General features: G+C 45.1%; 1 protein-coding gene across 1 annotated transcript in view; it reads right to left on the minus strand.

Annotated features, from left to right (window-relative positions):
• FRAS1 (Fraser extracellular matrix complex subunit 1) overlaps window positions 1-18342 on the minus strand; it is a 294939-nt gene that overhangs the window by 256545 nt on the left and 20052 nt on the right. The window contains exons 6-12 of the mRNA XM_070949170.1: window positions 18184-18267; window positions 16422-16523; window positions 16144-16335; window positions 13119-13208; window positions 8618-8765; window positions 5743-5886; window positions 3138-3272 (exon numbers count right to left, since the gene is read on the minus strand). Of these exons, the coding sequence (XP_070805271.1) occupies window positions 3138-3272; window positions 5743-5886; window positions 8618-8765; window positions 13119-13208; window positions 16144-16335; window positions 16422-16523; window positions 18184-18267 (895 nt within the window). The remainder of the gene's footprint in view (window positions 1-3137; window positions 3273-5742; window positions 5887-8617; window positions 8766-13118; window positions 13209-16143; window positions 16336-16421; window positions 16524-18183; window positions 18268-18342) is intronic.

Consider the following 18342-nt stretch of genomic DNA (forward strand, 5'->3'; position numbering starts at 1 on the left):
TCTGGGGAGGGCGAAAACGGCCTTCCCCACCCACCCACCCCCGGAGGCCTTCCAGAGGCCAGAAACGGCCCGTTTGCCAACTTCCAGTGGGACCAGAAGGCTCTGGAGGCTGGGGACAGCAAAAAACGGGCCTTCCGGTCCTACCGGAAGTTGGCAAACAGGTCATTTCTGGCCACTAGAGGGCCTCCGAGGGTGGGTGGGGAAGGTCGTTTTCGCCCTCCCCAGACTCCTAGAAAGGCTTTGGAGCCAGGTGAGAGAGAAAACGGGCCTACCCCACCACCCCCTGATGCCCTCCAGAAGCAGGAAACAACCTGTTTCCTTACTTTGGTGGGCCCAAATTTTCAGAAGGCCTGAAAATTAGCCGGCCGGCACATGCATGCGTGCCAGAGCTGAGCTTGTGTGTCCACTGATATGGCTACGCATGACACCTGTGGCACATGTGCCATAGGTTCGTCATCACAGTTATAGGTAGTTCTCAACTTACAGTCTTTCATTTATCCCAAAGGTGCTTTTTCAGGAGGCAACTGGACTTCCTCGTTTTTTCTTTTGAAGACGTTTCGCTTCTCATCCAAGAAACTTCTTCAGCTCTGACTGGATGGTGGGGAATGGAAGGATTTATCTTCCTTGCAGACAGCTGGTCATTTGCATCCTTTTAGACAATCGTTGAGGCCACTTGGAGGTTTATCTGTGTCCTCAGTGTCACCTGAGTGGTGCTCCTGGTTCCTGTAGTCTGCAATTTTCCCCCTCTGGAAATCCATTCCTACTCCCACACCATTCAAAGGGACTTCATCCCAAATTGTATAGCTAAAAGTCTGTATATAAATTTTGATGAATTTGGGGGTGAATTTGGGATGATAATTTAAAGGGATACACCTTTAAATAAACCAAGGGATTGATCTGGATAATTTTCCTTTATTAGATTTACAAAGGACACTTGTTAAAGTTTTTGGGGGAAAAAAATTTTTTTTGAGAAGGGACAAAGGAAAAATAAAAAGAAATCAACTTCTAATATATTTGAAGGATTCAAGATCAAGATTGTTAAAAGGGAAGGGAATATAAAGTTGTTTTATTTGATCAAGTTTAAAATAGATTGTATTGTAATCTCCTTAACAAGTTCTTAATGGATTTTTGGTATCAGGACTGAACAATGATGGGGCCTTAAGGATTTATTTATAGACGGGATATGGGAAGATTATTTATTGTATTTTAGGAGAAGGTGTTAAGTTACTAAAATTGATACTCGTGATGAAGGAGGAAATCATTTCTTTATATTTCTTTTTTTAACATATTCCTATTTTTTTCTACTTTCCTTGCTTTTTTTCTTGTTCCTTTTTGCCCTTTCTATTTTTTTTTTCTTTTATTCATTTGCTTAGTTTGCATTGCTTTTTATCTTTCGAACTGCAATGTTTAATAAAATTATTACTAAAAAGGGAGTTGACAAACATGGGACGATATCACGCACAATATTAAAATGAGCAAATCTGAATTTGACTTGACTTGCCTGTTTTCTGTCTCCACTCCCTTCGTGTCCAGGTTTAAGCCGCTGGTTCTTTTTATCTCCCCCCTCCTCTCACCTTAGCCCTTGCCAAAACCCATTTTGACATTCCTAGGATGCCAGAAGCCTCCAGTGAAAATGAGTTATGTCCGTTCAAGCTTTTGCAAGCTTTTTGCAAACTCAGGCCGAAAGAATTTGGGTCACTCCAGCGAAAGGCCATGGCGAGTCCACTGTTTGAATGCAAGGAGACCAAATCTAATCTTTTAGCAAGGTTGATAAAATGGCTGGTGCGAAATGAAATGATGAACGGTGGGGTCTCTGACACCTACCCACCTACACTCTCTTTTTCTCGTGGCTGGTTTTTAGCAGCACTAGATAGCTTTGGAATAATTTTGAGGAGCCTGGCACCGACTTGATCTGGGTTTCAAAAGTTTCTTTCCTTTGATGGAAATCAGTTTAGTACTAATTAACTTTTTTTTCCTCCCATCTAAATTAACTAATTCATTTTCTTTTCATCCCCTCAGGACGCTGCTACAGGGCACGGCATGCCAAAACAACTCAACACAGAGACAGTTTTTTTTTCCTTGTGCCATTACGCTACTGAACTGCTAATTCTCACAGTATTGTTTTATGTCTAAGTTTTACCCATGTAGTATGGCGGTATTCTCATCTGTTCCACTACCTTCTCTTATTGGAATCATTATTATGATTATGATTATTATTTTGATATTATTATTATTATTATTATTATTATTATTATTATTATTATTATTATTATTACTGTTGTTTTGCATGTACACTGAGAGCTTATGCACTGGAGACAAATTCCTTGTGTGTCTATCACACTTGGCCAATAAATTATTCTACTTCTACTTCTACTTCTATTTCTATTATTTCTATTTCTATTTCTATTTCTATTTCTATTTCTATTCCTGTCCTGTCCTTACTCTACTCTACTCTACTCTACTCTACTCTACTCTACTCTACTCTACTCTACTCTACCCTACCCTACCCTACCTTACCCTACCCTACCCTACCCCACCCCACCCCACCCCACTCCACTCTACACTATTTTATTCTATTCTAGCTAAAGAGAATTTAGGGGAAGGTAGAGATGAGATCAGTCTGGTCAGTCCTAGAGGAGATCAACCCTGACTGCTCTTTAGAAGGCCAGATCCTGAAGATGAAACTCAAATAGTTTGGCTACCTAATGAGAAGGAAGGACTCACTGGAGAAGAGCCTAATGCTGGGAAAGATTGAGGGCAAAAGAAGAATGGGACGACAGAGAATGAGGTGGCTGGATGGAGTCACTGAAGCAGTCAGAGTGAACTTAAATGGACTCTGGAGGCTGGTAGAGGACAGGAAGGCCTGGAGGAACATTGTCCATGGGGTCGCGATGGGTCGGACACAACTTCTCAAATAACAACAAGAGATGAGATAGGCTGGTTCTATTAACCACTTTATGTCAAGCCGGATATGGGAGCTCCATCGCTGAGTATTGTGTGAAGAATTTACTAAGGAAGCATGTGGACTTCTGCATTATCTTTTCTTAAAATTTCATTGTTATTCAACCTCTCCTTGACCTCATTTTTCCGTTCAGAGATGGGTAGAGTTCAGATTACCTAACGCAGGTATTTCTTACCTGTGCATTGGAGAGGTCCTGGGAAAAACCCTTCCCCACATGACGTCACGCACTGGGCATCTTTCAAATGCAGCGAAGCTTGGCAGGAAGTACATCCAAATTTATTAGTGCAAGTCGAGCACAACTCTTTACAAGCTGCCCGAGGCGGGGAAGAAAACAAAACAAAGAGAAGATTGTAAAAAAAACTGAGTCGGATTTGATATTCTCTTGAGTCAGATGTTTGGGATCCATGATGCAGCTTTCCAGTTGCTGATCAGGGATTTCAAACATCCCCCAAGTATTAGCACCAGTAAAAAAAAGAAAAAAGTGTATCTTGAAGTGTACAGTACACTGGCCTACGACTGCAATAAACACTGACTTGATTTCACTGAAATCAGACAATCGGTTATTGTTGCCATTCCATCAGGCTTTTGTGAAGATTAAACCTCCTGATTATGCTGTTTTGTTTTAAATATTTTATTCTGGGAATTTAATATTCTTTTTAACAGATCAACAGGAGGGACCTTGTAGGTCATCTAGTCCAACCCCCCGTCCAAGCAGGAGACCCTACCCCATTTCTGACAAACGGCAGCCCAATCTCTTCTTGAAAGATTCCAACGATGAAGCTCCCACAACTTCCAAAGACAAGCTGTTCCATTGGTTGATTGCTCATCCTATCATCAAATTTCTCCTTATTTCTAGGTTGAATCACTCCTTGGTCAGTTTCCATCCTTTATTCCTTGTCTGGCCTTCAGGTGCTTTGGAAAATAGCTTGACCCCCTCCTCTCTGTGGCAGCCCCTCAAATATTGGAAGACTGCTATCATGTCTCCCCTGGTCCTTCTCTTCACTAGACTAGCCATGCCCAGTTCCTGTAACCGTTCTTCATGTGTTTTAGTCTCCAGTCCCCTAATCATCCTGGTTGCTCTCCTCTGCACTTTTTCTAGAGTCTCAATGTATTGCTATCTTCTCTATCAGTGGTGAGATTCCAAATCTTTTCGTACCGATTCTACGCGCGCACAGCAGGGGTGGGTTCTAAATTTTGTTACTACCGGTTCTGTGGGCGTGGCTTATTTTGTCGGTGTGGCTTGGAGGTCATGTGACTAGGTGGGCGTGGCTAGCTGGTCAGAGTCATTTCTGGAAGATCCTCGCACTTACAACCAGTCCTCGCACTTACGACCCGACTCATTTGTTTGCTTTTAACACTGATCAGCTGTAGGACGGCCCTTTGAAGCCCCGCGGCAAGAGTTTAAACAGTTTTTTTCCCTCTAGTCATCAGCTGGGACTCAGGAGGCAGCAAAAGATTGGGGGTGGGACCAAATAAAAGGTAAGAATAACGTGGGGGGGTGGGCGGGCGGGGGGGGGAGAACCAGTTCGGTGACATCATATCGTCACCACTACCGGCTCGGCTGAACCGGACCAAACTGGGAGGAACCCACCACTGGCGCACAGTACTCAAAGAGGTACTGCAGGGGTATTTGCAGGGATCACCTCCTACCGGCCTCCCACCGCCCAGTGCGGTCACATAGGGCTGCCCTCCTCCGGGTCCCCTCGGCCAGACAGTGTCAGCTGGCGGTCCCCAGGATGAGGGCGTTCTCTGTGGTCGCACCGACCCGCTGGAATGGGTTGCCCATCGGGCTCCGGATGGCCCCCGACCTCCGCACCGACCTAAAGACATGGCTCTTTCAGCAACTTCCCTGATCTGCCGTGGATTTTAACTTGGGGGTTGGGGATTTTAAATTGGTTTTTAATAGTATTTAATTTTTATCTATTGTCGGGTTGTTTTATTGTTGTGAGCCGCCCCAAGTCCTATGGGAGAAGGGCGGCATATAAAGCTGACAAATAAATAAATAAATAAATAAAGACCACCCTCAGTGTCAGCACTGGTGAGCTGAGCTGTTGTTTAGTTCAGCTGAGGCGCAGCAATCCGCTCTGCCGCGCGAATCAGCTGAGGTAAAAAAACAAGGGAATATAGGACAGGGAAGCGCAGGGAAAGGGCAGGGCCAGCCAGAGGTGGTATTTTTTTTTTTTTTTTATTTATATGCCGCCCTTCTCCGGAGACTCAGGGCGGCTTACAATGTGCTCAGCAATAGCCTTCATCCTTTTGTATATTTTATACAAAGTCAGCTTATTGCCCCCACAACTGGGTCCTCATTTAACCTACCTTAGAAAGGATGGAAGGCTGAGTCAACCTTGAGCCTGGTAAGATTCGAACCTGCAGAAATTGCAGGCAGCTGTGTTAATTTCAGGGTGCATTAAACCACTGTACTACCAAGGCTTGCAGGCAGCTGGTCTTAATAACCAGCTTAATAACAGGGTGCCTTAAACCAGTGTACTATCAAGGCTCTAGTACTTCTCCGAACTACTCAAAATTTCCGCTACCCAAACCGGCTGAATACCACCTCTGTTCTCTATGTATTGCTATTTTTATTGTTTTGAACTGCCTTGGGGGAACTCCCTTAGAGGAGAAACAGAGCAATGAAAGGGTATTTTAGTAAGACACAAATATTCAGAATGATTTTATCTCCTTTAACACCCACAAGCCACGAGCGTCTTCTGAAACGTCTCAGCATCACCTACAGAGCAAGAAGCTTCAATATCACAAAGAAAGCTGGAGGCTAATCTTACCTACGCAAAGGCCAGCATCTGGATAGAAGCCAATCCCACAGCTGTCAACGCAATGGCCGTTCAGGAGAAACTTGGTGGACTCTTGGCAGGCATCGCAACGATCAAACGCCTGGGCACAGGTCAAGCAATCAGGGTGGCAGCGACCTATCATTGGAAATGAAACAACTTCATTTGGGGTGAGGAAGTGCAGGATGGATTCACCTGCTCAGTGAGAAGGATGCCTTTGCTGCATGGCAAGAAAAAAAAAAAAAAGGACAAGCAAGCCTCTTCTCCACCAGGTTAGAGCTCCCCTTAGAATTTATGGTGATTGTATGACGATTATGGTAGAGGACGCAGTGGCTCAGTGGCTAAGACGCTGTACTTGTCAATCGAAAGGTCGGCAGTTCAGCGGTTCAAATCCCTAGTGCCGTGTAACGGGGTGAGCTCCCATTACTTGTCCCAGCTTCTGCCAACCTAGCAGTTAAAATGCAAGTAGAAAAATAGGGACCACCTTTGGTGGGAAGGTAACAGCGTTCTGTGCACCTTTGGCGTTTAGTCATGACAGCCACATGACCACGGAGACATCTTTGGACAGTGCTGGCTCTTCGGCTTTGAAACAGAGATGAGCACCACCCCCTAGAGTCAGGAATGACTAGCATTTATGTGTGAGGGGAACCTTTACCTTTTATGATGAGTATGATCATGATTTATCATTTGTTGCTTATATGTACACTAAGAGCTTTTGCACCAGAGACAAATTCCTTGTGTGTCCAATCAATAAATGTCAATAAAGAATTCTGTTCTGTTCTGTTCTGTTCTGTTCTGTTCTGTTCTAGTCTAGTCTAGTCTAGTCTAGTCTAGTCTAGTCTAGTCTAGTCTAGTCTAGTCTAGTCTAGTCTAGTCTAGTCTCGTCTCGTCTCGTCTAGTCTAGTCTAATCTAGTCTAGTCTAGATTTGTAACCCAGGGTTGACATGAGGGGTCCTTGGTGCTCTCTGAGCTTGCTTGTTTTCTTGCAGATGTTTCATTACCCAAACTAGGAAACATCATCAGTGCTAGTCCTAGCACTACACTGATGAGATTACTTAGTTTGAGTAATGAAATGTTTGCAAGTGTAGGAAGTTAGCAACCACCCCTCTCCTAGAAAAATGAAATATTCTAGGAAATATTAAAAAGGCAGAATATTGTATTTTCCCTAAAGGAGAAACATGTTTCTAAAGACATAAATTCAGAGCCTCAGCCAGCTCCCTGTCCGCCTCCCCAGCAGATATTTTGGTGCCAACCTATCTACAAGACTAAGGCTGGGCCAGCTTATCTACAAAACAAAAGACATGGCCCTCAGGACGTGATAGGATTAGCCCTCACTCAAGATCCAAACCAGGAAAAAGCCATTAAACCATAATAGGAATTGCCCAAAGCCCCTTCATTACATCATCACCCAGCAAGATTCAACCAAGCCTGGGAATCTCACAACCAATCAGAGTACATTCCTTACACAGGAATAGGAAGCTCCAAGGCGGGGCCCAAGAGAGGGTATAAATCTCTCTCCCTCTCTCACTCATGTGCTCCTTTTGCCCAGGACCTCAAACTGCCCTGAGTCTCCGGAGAAAGGCGGCATATAAATTGAATTAATAAATGAATAAATAATAAATGTGGTCCTGTCCACCATTAAACCATCTTTCAAAGCAGTCTCTATGTTTCCGGTGTCTTTCTCCCCACTTGGAACTGAACCCAGATGGCCATTTCTTCCAACACAAGAAAACAAGCAAGCTCAGAGAGAACTAATGACCCCTTACTTATAGAAACAATACAGTAAAAGAAGTGTCAGGCCCAATCCCCAGTGATAACCTAGGGAGATCCACCGAAATCCCGTTCTTTATTAGCTTACACTTAATAGACAGAATCTTGCCAGACTAAAGTTATAACCTTCAAAAGTAACAGACATACTCGGAGAGATTTCAGGGTGTGGCTACTCAGAACATTTTTCTCACCCCACCATCCAATTCAGGACTGTGTAGCCTCTTGTCTTGGGCCCCTTTCTGGAATAGGCTGCCTCCTTCCTGGGAAGCCACAGTACTACCGTGTTCCCCCCCAAAATAAGACTCTGTCTTATATATATTTTTGCCACCAAAAAAGGCACCAGGTCTTATTTTCAGAGGGTGGGGAATGTCATCCACTGACTCACCTCACTTGCATGTGTCATCTCCGCCCTCCTTTTCACTGTCAGAGGCCTTCAGGAAGTTCTTCTGCGGCCGGCAAGGCTTTCCTGAAGGCTTCTGTAGCTGATAACAGAGCTCCGGATCAATCCAGTGCTCCGTTATCGGCTGCAGAGGCCTTCAGGAAAGCCTTGCCAGCTACAGAAGAAATAGGCCGGCAAGGCAGGTGTCGGGATGTGCGAGGTCTGGCTGCAACTGTCCAAAGGTAATTAGTATAGCAGCTCTACCCCCCCCCCCCAGCTTAATTTTTACCTGTGTAAAAATCTTTACCTGGAGTGGGCAGAGTGTTAATTAGGGCTTATTTTAGGAGTAGGACTTATATTGGGCACACATGTAAAAATCAAGCCAGGATTTACTTTCGGGATAGATCGTATTTTCGGGAAAACACGGTACTGTCGATATTCCCCCCACTTCTCCATCATCTTTACATTCCATCACAAGAACTGAATTACATCTCCTTGAAGTCAAAGCCTGAGCTCTGGGATCCTCCTGGACGAGTCTCTTTAAATTTTCTTGGCTGAGGAATTCTGGGAGTTGAAGTCCACAGGTCTTAAAAGTTGCCAAAGTTGGACACGCCTGCTTTAAACCGAACGCTTTAAAAGGTAAAGACCCTCTTCCAAGTTAAGAGAATAAACAGGTTACAACCAGACATCTCAAACACAAAACCACTCTTCTGCAAATACCTGGCTTGCATTGAGGGCAACACTCTCCGTGAACGGCAACAGCCACACTTCCTGGGGGACACGTCAGACAAGACCGAGAATAGCAGTTTACTTTGGAGTGCAAACATTCGCATTCACGGCACAAGCCTTCCTTCCATTTTTCACCACTCTGCATGAGAAAAAACAGAAAAAAACGTTTAGCTAAGGGAGTCAGCATTGCCCGAAGACATTTTCCGTGGTCGTGGGGCCAGCATGGCTATATGCCAAGGCGCATGGAACGCTGTTACTTTCCCACCAAAGTGGTACCTATTTATCTACTCACATTTGCATGCTTTCGAACTGCAAGGTGGGCAGGAGCTGCAGCAAGGAATGGGAGCTCATCCAGTCGTGCAGCCCTTGGGTCTCGAACCCGGGCTGTCAGCTTTCCAGCTAACAAACTCAGTGTCTTTAACCACTGAGCCATCCCAGCTCCATTTCAGAGCACAACACAATTTTTCTCAGCACAGCCAAGCTGATTTCCTTCTGCCTAACGTGAGGCTTTAAATACCACAAGGAGAATTGCTGTATTTCCACAGTGTCTCCATCCATTAAGCTTCTCTTGTTCGCAGCTCAACGTAAAGAACTCGAGAGGCCTTTTGGAGCTGTGGAACCTCTTCGAAAGGCAAGGTCGCAGCTATCTACAAAGAATGGCAACACGCACAACACAATGTGTCACGACCTTGGACAGATCACGATGGCAAACACTGGCTATTCGAAACTCAAAAAAAGTGTTGTCTCAGCAACACTCAGAAACTTTGTAAGAGCTTCTAGGGAACTCATTCCATCTCCTAAAGGACAATCAACCATTTATTTATTTTTTAATTTGATTTATATGCCGCCCTTCTCCGGAGACTCAGTGCGGCTTACAATGTGCTCAGCAATAGCCTTCATCCTTTTGTATATTTATACAAAGTCAACTTATTGCCCCCACAACTGGGTCCTCAATTTACCTACCTTAGAAAGGATGGAAGGCTGAGTCAACCTTGAGCCTTGGTGAGATTCGAACCTGCAGTAATTGCAGGCAGCTGGTCTTAATAACCAGCTTAATAACAGGGTGCCTTAGATCACAGTACTACCAAGGCTCTTGACAGCTACTGACGTGGGGGATAACTACATGAGAAGAAACAACAAAAGAGAATATTTGCAGTTCGGGACTGAACTGCAAATATGAACTGCAGAGTCTGGATAGCTCAGCAGACTAATGCATTGTAATTTAACTCCAGCTGTCTGCAATTAAATCTTGCCAGGCTCAAGGTTGACTCAGCCTTCCATCCTTTCTAAGGGAGGTAAATTGAGGACCCAGTTTGTGGGGGCAATAAGCTGACTTTGTAAAAATATACAAAAGTATGAAGGCTATTGCTTAACGCATTGTAAGCCGCCCTGAGTCTCCGGAGAAGGGCAGCATATAAATCAAATTAAAAAAATAAAACAAAACTATGGAGTCCTTGGCGCTCTCTGAGCTTGGTTGTTTCCTTGAAGACGTTTCATTACCAAACTAGGTAACATCATCAGTGCTAGCATGAAGTTGCCATCAAAACCTATGCATCTTAAAGAACCAGGGCAGTCATGGAGGAATGAGCATCAACACGCCAGGTAACCATTCATCTTTCTTTGGCTGTGCTAACCCAAGATGTTTAGCTTAAACTGATCTGTTTTCAATGCAGTCTTATGCTGCATCAATAGAGGGATAATATCAGGGTCATGTGAAGTTCTAGTAGTACCACTTTATACTGCAATGGTAAGACCACACTTGGAATACTACCTACAGTTCTGGTCACCACAATAACAAAAAAAAAGAAAAGATGTTGATACTCTAGAAAGAGTGCAGAGAAGAGCAATGTCAGCACTCCAAACTACATTCGTTCCAGTGCTGACATAAGGAGGAGAAGAGGGGGCAGCTGGCAAGAGGACGCTTGACTTTTCACCTACTTATTTTCCCTGAAGATAATATCCCCTAGGAGATGGGATGGGAGGGGGGACATTCCTGGCAGCTGAAGTAGTAGATATGGGGAGAGTGATTTGGAAGATGGCCAATGAGACGCAGAGAATTGGGGAACGGAAAGGGAAGGTTTGGGGTCAGGAAGTCAGTGTTGGCTACGATATGATCGGGGACAGATTGTCGTGCTTAATAAATGAAAGATTTCATCAAAGACTATTTGTTTGGAAAATGCAATTTATTTTGAGACGACACTGAAACCTGACAAGCAACAAAGATGATTAGGGGACTGAAGGCTAAAACATATGAAGAACAGTTGCTGGAATTAGGTATGTGTAGTCTAACAACAAAAAAAGGGATGTGGTGGCTAAGACACTGAGCTTGTCGATCAGAAGGTCAGCAGTTCAGCGGTTCGAATCCCTAGTGCCACGTAACGGGGTGAGCTCCCGTTACTTGTCCCGGCTTCTGCCAACCTAGCAGTTCGAAAGCACGTAAAGAAAATGCAAGTAGAAAAATAGGGACCACCTTTGGTGGGAAGGTAACAGCGTTCCGTGCGCCTTTGGCGTTTAGTCATGCCGGCCACATGACCACGGAGACGTCTTCGGACAGTGCTGGCTCTTTGGCTTTGAAACGGAGATGAGCACTGCCCCCTAGAGTCGGGAACAACTAGCACATATGTGCGAGGGGAACCTTTACCTTTAGTCTAACAAAGAGAAGGACTAGGGGTGACATGACAGCAGTCTTTCAATATTTGAGGGGCTGTCACAGGGACGTCTGGGAAGAATGGCTTGCCTTTAGAAGTTATGGGTGCCCCATCACTGGAAGTTTTTAAGAAGAGACTGGATAGCCATTGTCCATAATGGTACAGGGTCTCTTGCTTGAGCAGGGGGTTGGGCTAGAAGACCTCCCAGGTCCCTTCCAACTCTGTTATTCTATTTTTTACAGCAGCTGAACCATGAACTAAGTAAATAAGTTGGAGTTGCACAATGTACCAAACCACAAAAAAAAAAATGTAAGCATGATTAATATGAAACAAACTGAGCCTCTTATGTGAATCCTTCACAGTCCTGGCTACATACAAGTAGTCCTCAATTTGCAACAACAATTGAGCCCAAAACTTCTGTTGCTAAGTGAGACATTTCTCGAGTGAATTTTAACCCCATTTTACTGTGACTTTTCTTGCCACAGTTGTTGAGTGAATCACTGGAGTTGTCAGATTAATAACATGGTTGTTAAGTGAATCTGGCCTCGCCTAAATCTTCTCCCTTTTAATGTGTAAATTCTAAATTTTTAATGGATTTTAAAATATGGGTATTTTAAATTATGGGTATTAATTCAGCCAAATTTATTTAATTCATTTTATTCGATTTTAAATTTTGTATATCTATGTGTTTTATTTCATGGCTGTGCACCGCCCTGAGTCCTTCGGGAGTAGGGCGGTATAAAAAAAAAAAAAAAAAAATCTGGCTACCCCATTGACTTAAAGGTCGTAAAATGCAATCACATGACCCCAGAATACTGCAAACTACAACCTTGTAGTACAAATGTTTACATTTGCAAGATGTCATTGTCAGGGTTCCAAGTAACACCCCCAACGAAATCAAACTCCGAGGCTTGAAGTTCCTCAAAGCTAACTTTTATTAGAGATGTCATATTGGCACATCTGAGAAAACCCGAATCTGAGAGCTTCCGGGTTTTCCACACCCAAAAGAAAGGTCAAGTCCTTGCCCTTTACCCACATGTCCACCATATGGTCAATCAGGTACCCTCCAGAACAGAAGATACCTCCTCATTCTTCTCAGCACAGCTGCAGGGCATAAAGGCCTTGTCTTTCTATAAAGAATTTTATTGTGACTACATATCTTCTTCTCTCTATGCAATCCCACCCTCCCAATTTCCCACAGTAGGATTGTGGCAGGCCTGAAGGCACAGAGGTAGAAATATGGCTTCCAGGTCTGACAGTCAGTGGCCAAAGGCGAACAAGGTCCAGGCAGAAGAACATCATAATGGCTTCAAAATCTAAGGGACTGGTTTAGACAAAACTCAACAGCACTTCGTGCGGCCGTTGATAAAAATAGGATCGCCAACATAATCGCCAATGTCCGAATGCAGATATGGCACAAGAAGAAGTGGCCCCTGACTAGAGGTAGGTTTCAGCAGGTTCTGACCAGTTCTGGAGAACCGGTAGCGGAAATTTTGAGTAGTTCGGAGAACTGGTAGTAAAAATTCTGACTGGCCCCTCCCCCATCTATTCTCTGCCTCCCAGCTGATTGGGAGGGAACGGGGATTTTGCAGTATCCTTCCCCTGGAGTGGGGTGGGAATGGACATTTTACAGTATCCTTCCCTTGCCACGCCCAAGCCACACCCACCAGGCCATGCCACGGCCACCAAGCCACACCCACAGAACCAGTAGTAAAAAAAGTTTGAAACCCACCACTGCCACTGACCAATATGTATTCCGTGCTTCCATGCTACTGAATATGTTTTTTTCTAGCCAACATCTACCTTGGCAACTCTACTATTTGCTAAATCAGCGAGTTACTTACGTCTTTGGCAGAGTCTTTGTAAACACAGGGACCCCCTCTTGAAATGCATTCAGGGCAACACTTGCCTGGTAAATGAGATAATTCTTCACCCTGCAGAGAAATTGAGCATTACAATAAGATACCTAGAATCAGCTCTTTTTTTTTTTTTTTTTTTAAATGATGCCGAGAGAAGAGATAGGGAAGCTGGCCATTTTTTCCCTCCAGAATACAGTCTTTAAAATCCTCTTTTATCAGTCTCATTCCATCACTGAGTTCCCTTCCAAAAAGATAAGTATCGTTGTGTCTCTACAAAGACCGCACAAAAAACTCTCCTTGAAATGCCACAACGCTGACAACTAGGTCAACTCATGGGAGAAAGTGGAGAATCCAGTTTCATGGATTGAATTGTATCTGCTGGAAGTTGCAATTTCCTTGTCTAACCTCTTTTCCACAGGACAATCTCCTTCCATTAAATACTCCAGGGCAGGGTGTCAAACTCTTATTTCATTGCAGGCCACATCAGAGTTGTGTTAGTCCTCAGGGGGCTGGGATGGGCGTGGCCAGTTTGACAACCACCTGCTACCATTCTTCATATATTTTAGCCTCCAGGCCCCCAATCACCTTTGTTGCTCTTCTCTGCATTCTTTCCAAAGTCTCAACATCTTTTATTTTTATAACGGAGTGATCAAAACAGCATACAGGCTATAAAGCATTGATTTGTCTCAATGGAAAGGCCTAGAAATAAATGCTACAGGAGCCAGCCCTTTACCTGGGCAGTCCCCGGCTCTCCTGCTTCATTTAAATTCATGGCAGGTCCCCAATTTGATCTTTCTGTACTGGTTTCATTGCTCAAGTCAAGAAGAGATCCCGATCTTTTCTTGCCTCATGAAAGGGTCACAATCTGTCTTGAACAAGCTTGAGATCAAGCAAATGGACAGAAAATTGCTTTTTCTACAAGACTCGAACAAGGAATTGGTTCATAATTGAAGGTTTTACAAGGCAGGGCGGTGATGTCACAACAGCATTGGAAGGGGATGGATTGGGGTTCTTTAACGCTTTCAAGGAGTCAGGGGACATGGCCTCCTAGATTCTGTCAGAGACATAACACACTCCTTCTGAACAAGGTTCAAATTGTCCTACCGCAAACATAGACCTAGAAGACTCTAAGGCTGGGAGAAATAGAAGGAAAGAGAAGAAGGTGGCGCCATGGTGGCGCAGTGGTTAGATTGCAGTACTGCAGGCGACTTCTGCTGACTGCCGGCTGACTGCAATTTGGCAGTTCGAATCTCACCAGGCTCCAGGTTGACTCAGCCTTCCATCCTTCTGAGGTGGGTCAAATGAGGACCCAGATTGTTGGGGACAATAAGCTGATTCTGTAAACCGCTTAGAGAGGGCTGTTGTTCTGCCCCAGCTACAGACCCCAAAGAACGCAGCACAAACAAAGTCCGTTCAAACCTTAATTTACTGACTAAACCAGTTTTTTACAACAACGGCCGTTAATTAATTGCATTAACAGCCGCCAAGAATTCAAAGAATAATAACTGAAAACTTATTATGGTTGGCAGAATGCCCAGAAGCAATTTGCAGGAAGCTGATAAGATAAGCAAGACAAGACACGAAGGTATGTGAACTAAGTTGTTCCCTGCAAATTGCTTCAGTCGGCATTCCTCCTTAAATAGGCTAAGGGAGTGGCCAATTAGCCCCAAGCCTTACTCTCGAGGAGACCTCCTCCTGAGGAGCCACTCCTGCCTTTTGGCAGCTCTGCGCGCTCGTGCATCAAGAAGACGCTCCTCCTCTTCGTCCTCTTCACTTAAGGGAGCTTCTGGAGGTTCTGAAGGCCCTGGCTGAATCCCCGCCTTTGGCACCACATCTTCTACAGCCTCCTCATTGTCCGACTCGAGTGCCAGCTGCACAGGCTGCTGGCGCAGCACCACACCAGCCTCCTCGCTGTCTGAATCAGCTACTAGCTGCACAGGCCGCGTAAGGGCCACAACAGCTGTAAAGCACTGTGAAGAGGTATATAAATCTAAGGGCTATTGCTATTGTTATGGACTCAGAGACAGTGGTGATGGATGCAACATTGGAAGATCTGTACGACCAGGCTGGGGATAGATCAACCTGGAGAAAATCTATTGGATCATTAAGAGTCAATACTGGACCTGATGGCACATAATCAATTACAGGTAGTTCTCGACTGTTCGTTTAGCGACTGTTTGAAGTTTAACGGTACTGAAAAAAATAATTGAGGGGCTGACACAAAGAAGAGGGGGGTCAACCTATTCTCCAAAGTACCTGAAGGCAGGACAAGAAGCAATGGATGGAAACTAATCAAGGAGAGAAGCAACTTAGAACTGAGGAGAAATTTCCTGACAGTGAGAACAATTAACTGGTGGAACAGATTGTCGAGACTGGACAGCCACCTATCTGAAATGGTATAGGGCTGTGATGGCTAACCTTTTTGCCGTCACGTACCAAAAGCGGGGGGAGTGCAGGGGGATCACGCGCGTGCGTGCCCACACCCATAATTCAACGCCCCCCAGCGCCCCGTGCATGTGCGCGCGACCCCCCCCGCACTCCCCCCGCTTTTGGCACGCAACGGCTAAAAAGTTACTGATAGGCCCAGTAGGCCTTTTTTTTTCGGCCTCCCCAGGCTCCAGAGGCTTTCTTGGAGCCTGGGAAGGGCGAAAACGGCCTCCCCCCACCCCCCTGGAGGCCAGAAACAGCCTGTTTCCCGATTTCTGGTGGGGCCGGAAGGCCTGAAAATCAGCTGGCCGGCACACGCATGCGCGCTGGAGCTGAGCTAGGGCAACGCTCACAGGCCCACAGATATGGCTCTGCGTGCCACCTGTGGCACATGTGCCATAGGTTCGCCATCACGGGTATAGGGTCTCCTGCTTGAACATGGGGGTGGGCCAGAAGACCTCCAAGGTCTGAAAACCAATGATTTCAATATCTGATGTTTTCAGGAGCTTGAATAAAAAAAGGCCACTTAAAAAATATATTCTGAGTAAGCGAAACATAAGACATAACTGGGGAAATTCTTTACCTGGTCACAGTCCACTTTGGCACACTTGGCCTTCCAACAAGCAACCCGTCCTCCATCACAGGTACAGAAGTTACAGTCCGTATCATGCCACATGTCACTGTGGTATTTGAGGGTGCCGTTGTGTACACAGCTGCCCACGGAAAGGACACACTCTTCACAACATTTCCCAGGGCGCCGCACTTTGTTCTCCTCCTGGGAGGATACAAGTGGAAGATTGAGGACATGAGAAAGGGGGCAAATTTCCCAGAAAATCTCCAAGTTTTAAGCGTAGGAATTACCTGCCGACAATTCAGTGGGAGGCAGCTCTTTGTAAAGCACCTGGATTCCCCTGAATCACATACGCAGGTGGTGCAAGCATCCTTCTTCCACTCTTCACCATGCTACATAAGAAAGAGAATTATTTGAATGACGGCTAGTTCTCGACTTACAACCATTCGTTTAGTGACCGTTTGGAGTTACAACGGCACTGAAAAAGGTGACTTTTGACCGTTTTTCACATTTACAACCGTTGTAGCATCCCCAGGGTCACATGATCAAAATTTGGGTACTTGACAACCGGCTCATATTTATGATGGTTACAATGTCCTGGGGTCATGTGATCCCCTTTTGCGACATTCTAATGAACAAGGTCAATGGGGAAGCCAGATTCACTTAACAACCAAGTATGTATGTATGTATGTATGTATGTATTATTTATCTATCTATCTATCTATCTATCTATCTATCTATCTATCTATCTTTATCTATCTATCATCTATCTATCTAGGCCAGGGGTGTCAAACTCCGCATTTCATTGTGTTTGACTCGGGGGGCCGGGGTGGGCGTGGCCAGGGTCGGTGTGGCCAGCTTGACATCACTTGTGTCAGGGGTGCCTGTGGCCCGAGCGCTCTGCCAGCAAAAACAGGGTCCCAAGCTCCATTTTTGGCTGCAACTTCCTCCTGCAACCTTCTGCCAGCAAAAACGGAGCTCGAGAAGGCCATGTGCGGCCCTCTCAAACTCCGTTTTTGGCTGCGACGGCCTCCTGCAACCCTCTGCCAGCAAAAATGGAGCTTGGGAGGGCTGCACATGGCCCTCTCGATCTCCATTTTTGCTGGCAGAGGCATGGCAGGCCAGTCCTTTGCCGTTTCCAGGGCCAGATCTAAGCATCCTGTGGGCCAGATCCAGCCCCGGGCCTTGAGTTTGACACCCCTGATCTAGTCAGTCAGTCAGTCAGCCAGTCAGTCAGTCTGTCCGTCCATCCATCCAATGTATCTATCTCATCTGTCTGTCTGTCTGTCTGTCTGTCTGTCTGTCTGTCTGTCTATCTATCTATCTATCTAATCTATCTCTGCTTGCAGTTCAGCAGTTCAAATCTCACCAGGCTCAAGATTGACTCAGCCTTCCATCCTTCTGAGGTGGGTAAAATGAGGAACCAGATTGTTGGGGGGCAATAGGCTGACTCTGTAAACCGCTTAGAGAGGGCTGGAAAGCATTGTAAAGCAGTATATAAGTCTAAGTGCTATTGCTATTTCTGTCTGTCTGTCTTGTCTATTTGTTTATTATGAAATTTATTTGCCGCCCATCCCGTATCCAACGACTGTTACTAACTTAGCAACCGCAGTGAATCACTTAACAACTGTGGCAAGAAATCGCATAAAATGGGGCCAAACTCACTTCACAACTGTCTTGCTTAGAAAATGGAAATTTGGCACTCGGCTGTGGTCGTAAGTCGAGGACTTCATGTATTCTTTTCGTTCTGACTGCCGATGCCCACCAGAAGTCACGGTTAGAGTGCTAGTCAAATGCACTCTCTCAGCCAGGAAGCAAATCCTGGGTCGTGGCCCTTTACTCCACCGTCTTATCTGCACAGGTGATAGGCCCCATTCAGTCTTGCCAGAACATACCTTACTTCTTCTGATCCCTTTCAACTCATCGGGCTTTCCAAGAAGAAAGTACAGTCAATTGTTTGTTTTTAAAAAGTTAAAATTTCAAGTCGAGGGTGAGGGAGAAAGAAAAATGCACATCCAATTCGTCCTTGTGGCATTTTATCTGAAGGTTTACCTGGTATAATGTCCCAGATGCAAAGCAGGGTTTTCGAGCACATTCTGGACAACATTTTCCAGCTGGTACGACGAGACTTTCATCCTAATCATTGGCAGAGGGAAGGGGAAAAAAAAGCAAATAAAATAGAGGTAAGACGCCAAAAGGCCAAAGGGTTGC

This window comes from Pituophis catenifer, unplaced genomic scaffold (assembly GCF_029215685.1).
Source record: "Pituophis catenifer annectens isolate HBS135680 unplaced genomic scaffold, rPitCat1.0.hap2 SCAF_8, whole genome shotgun sequence".
In the NCBI taxonomy this organism is placed as follows: domain Eukaryota; kingdom Metazoa; phylum Chordata; class Lepidosauria; order Squamata; family Colubridae; genus Pituophis; species Pituophis catenifer.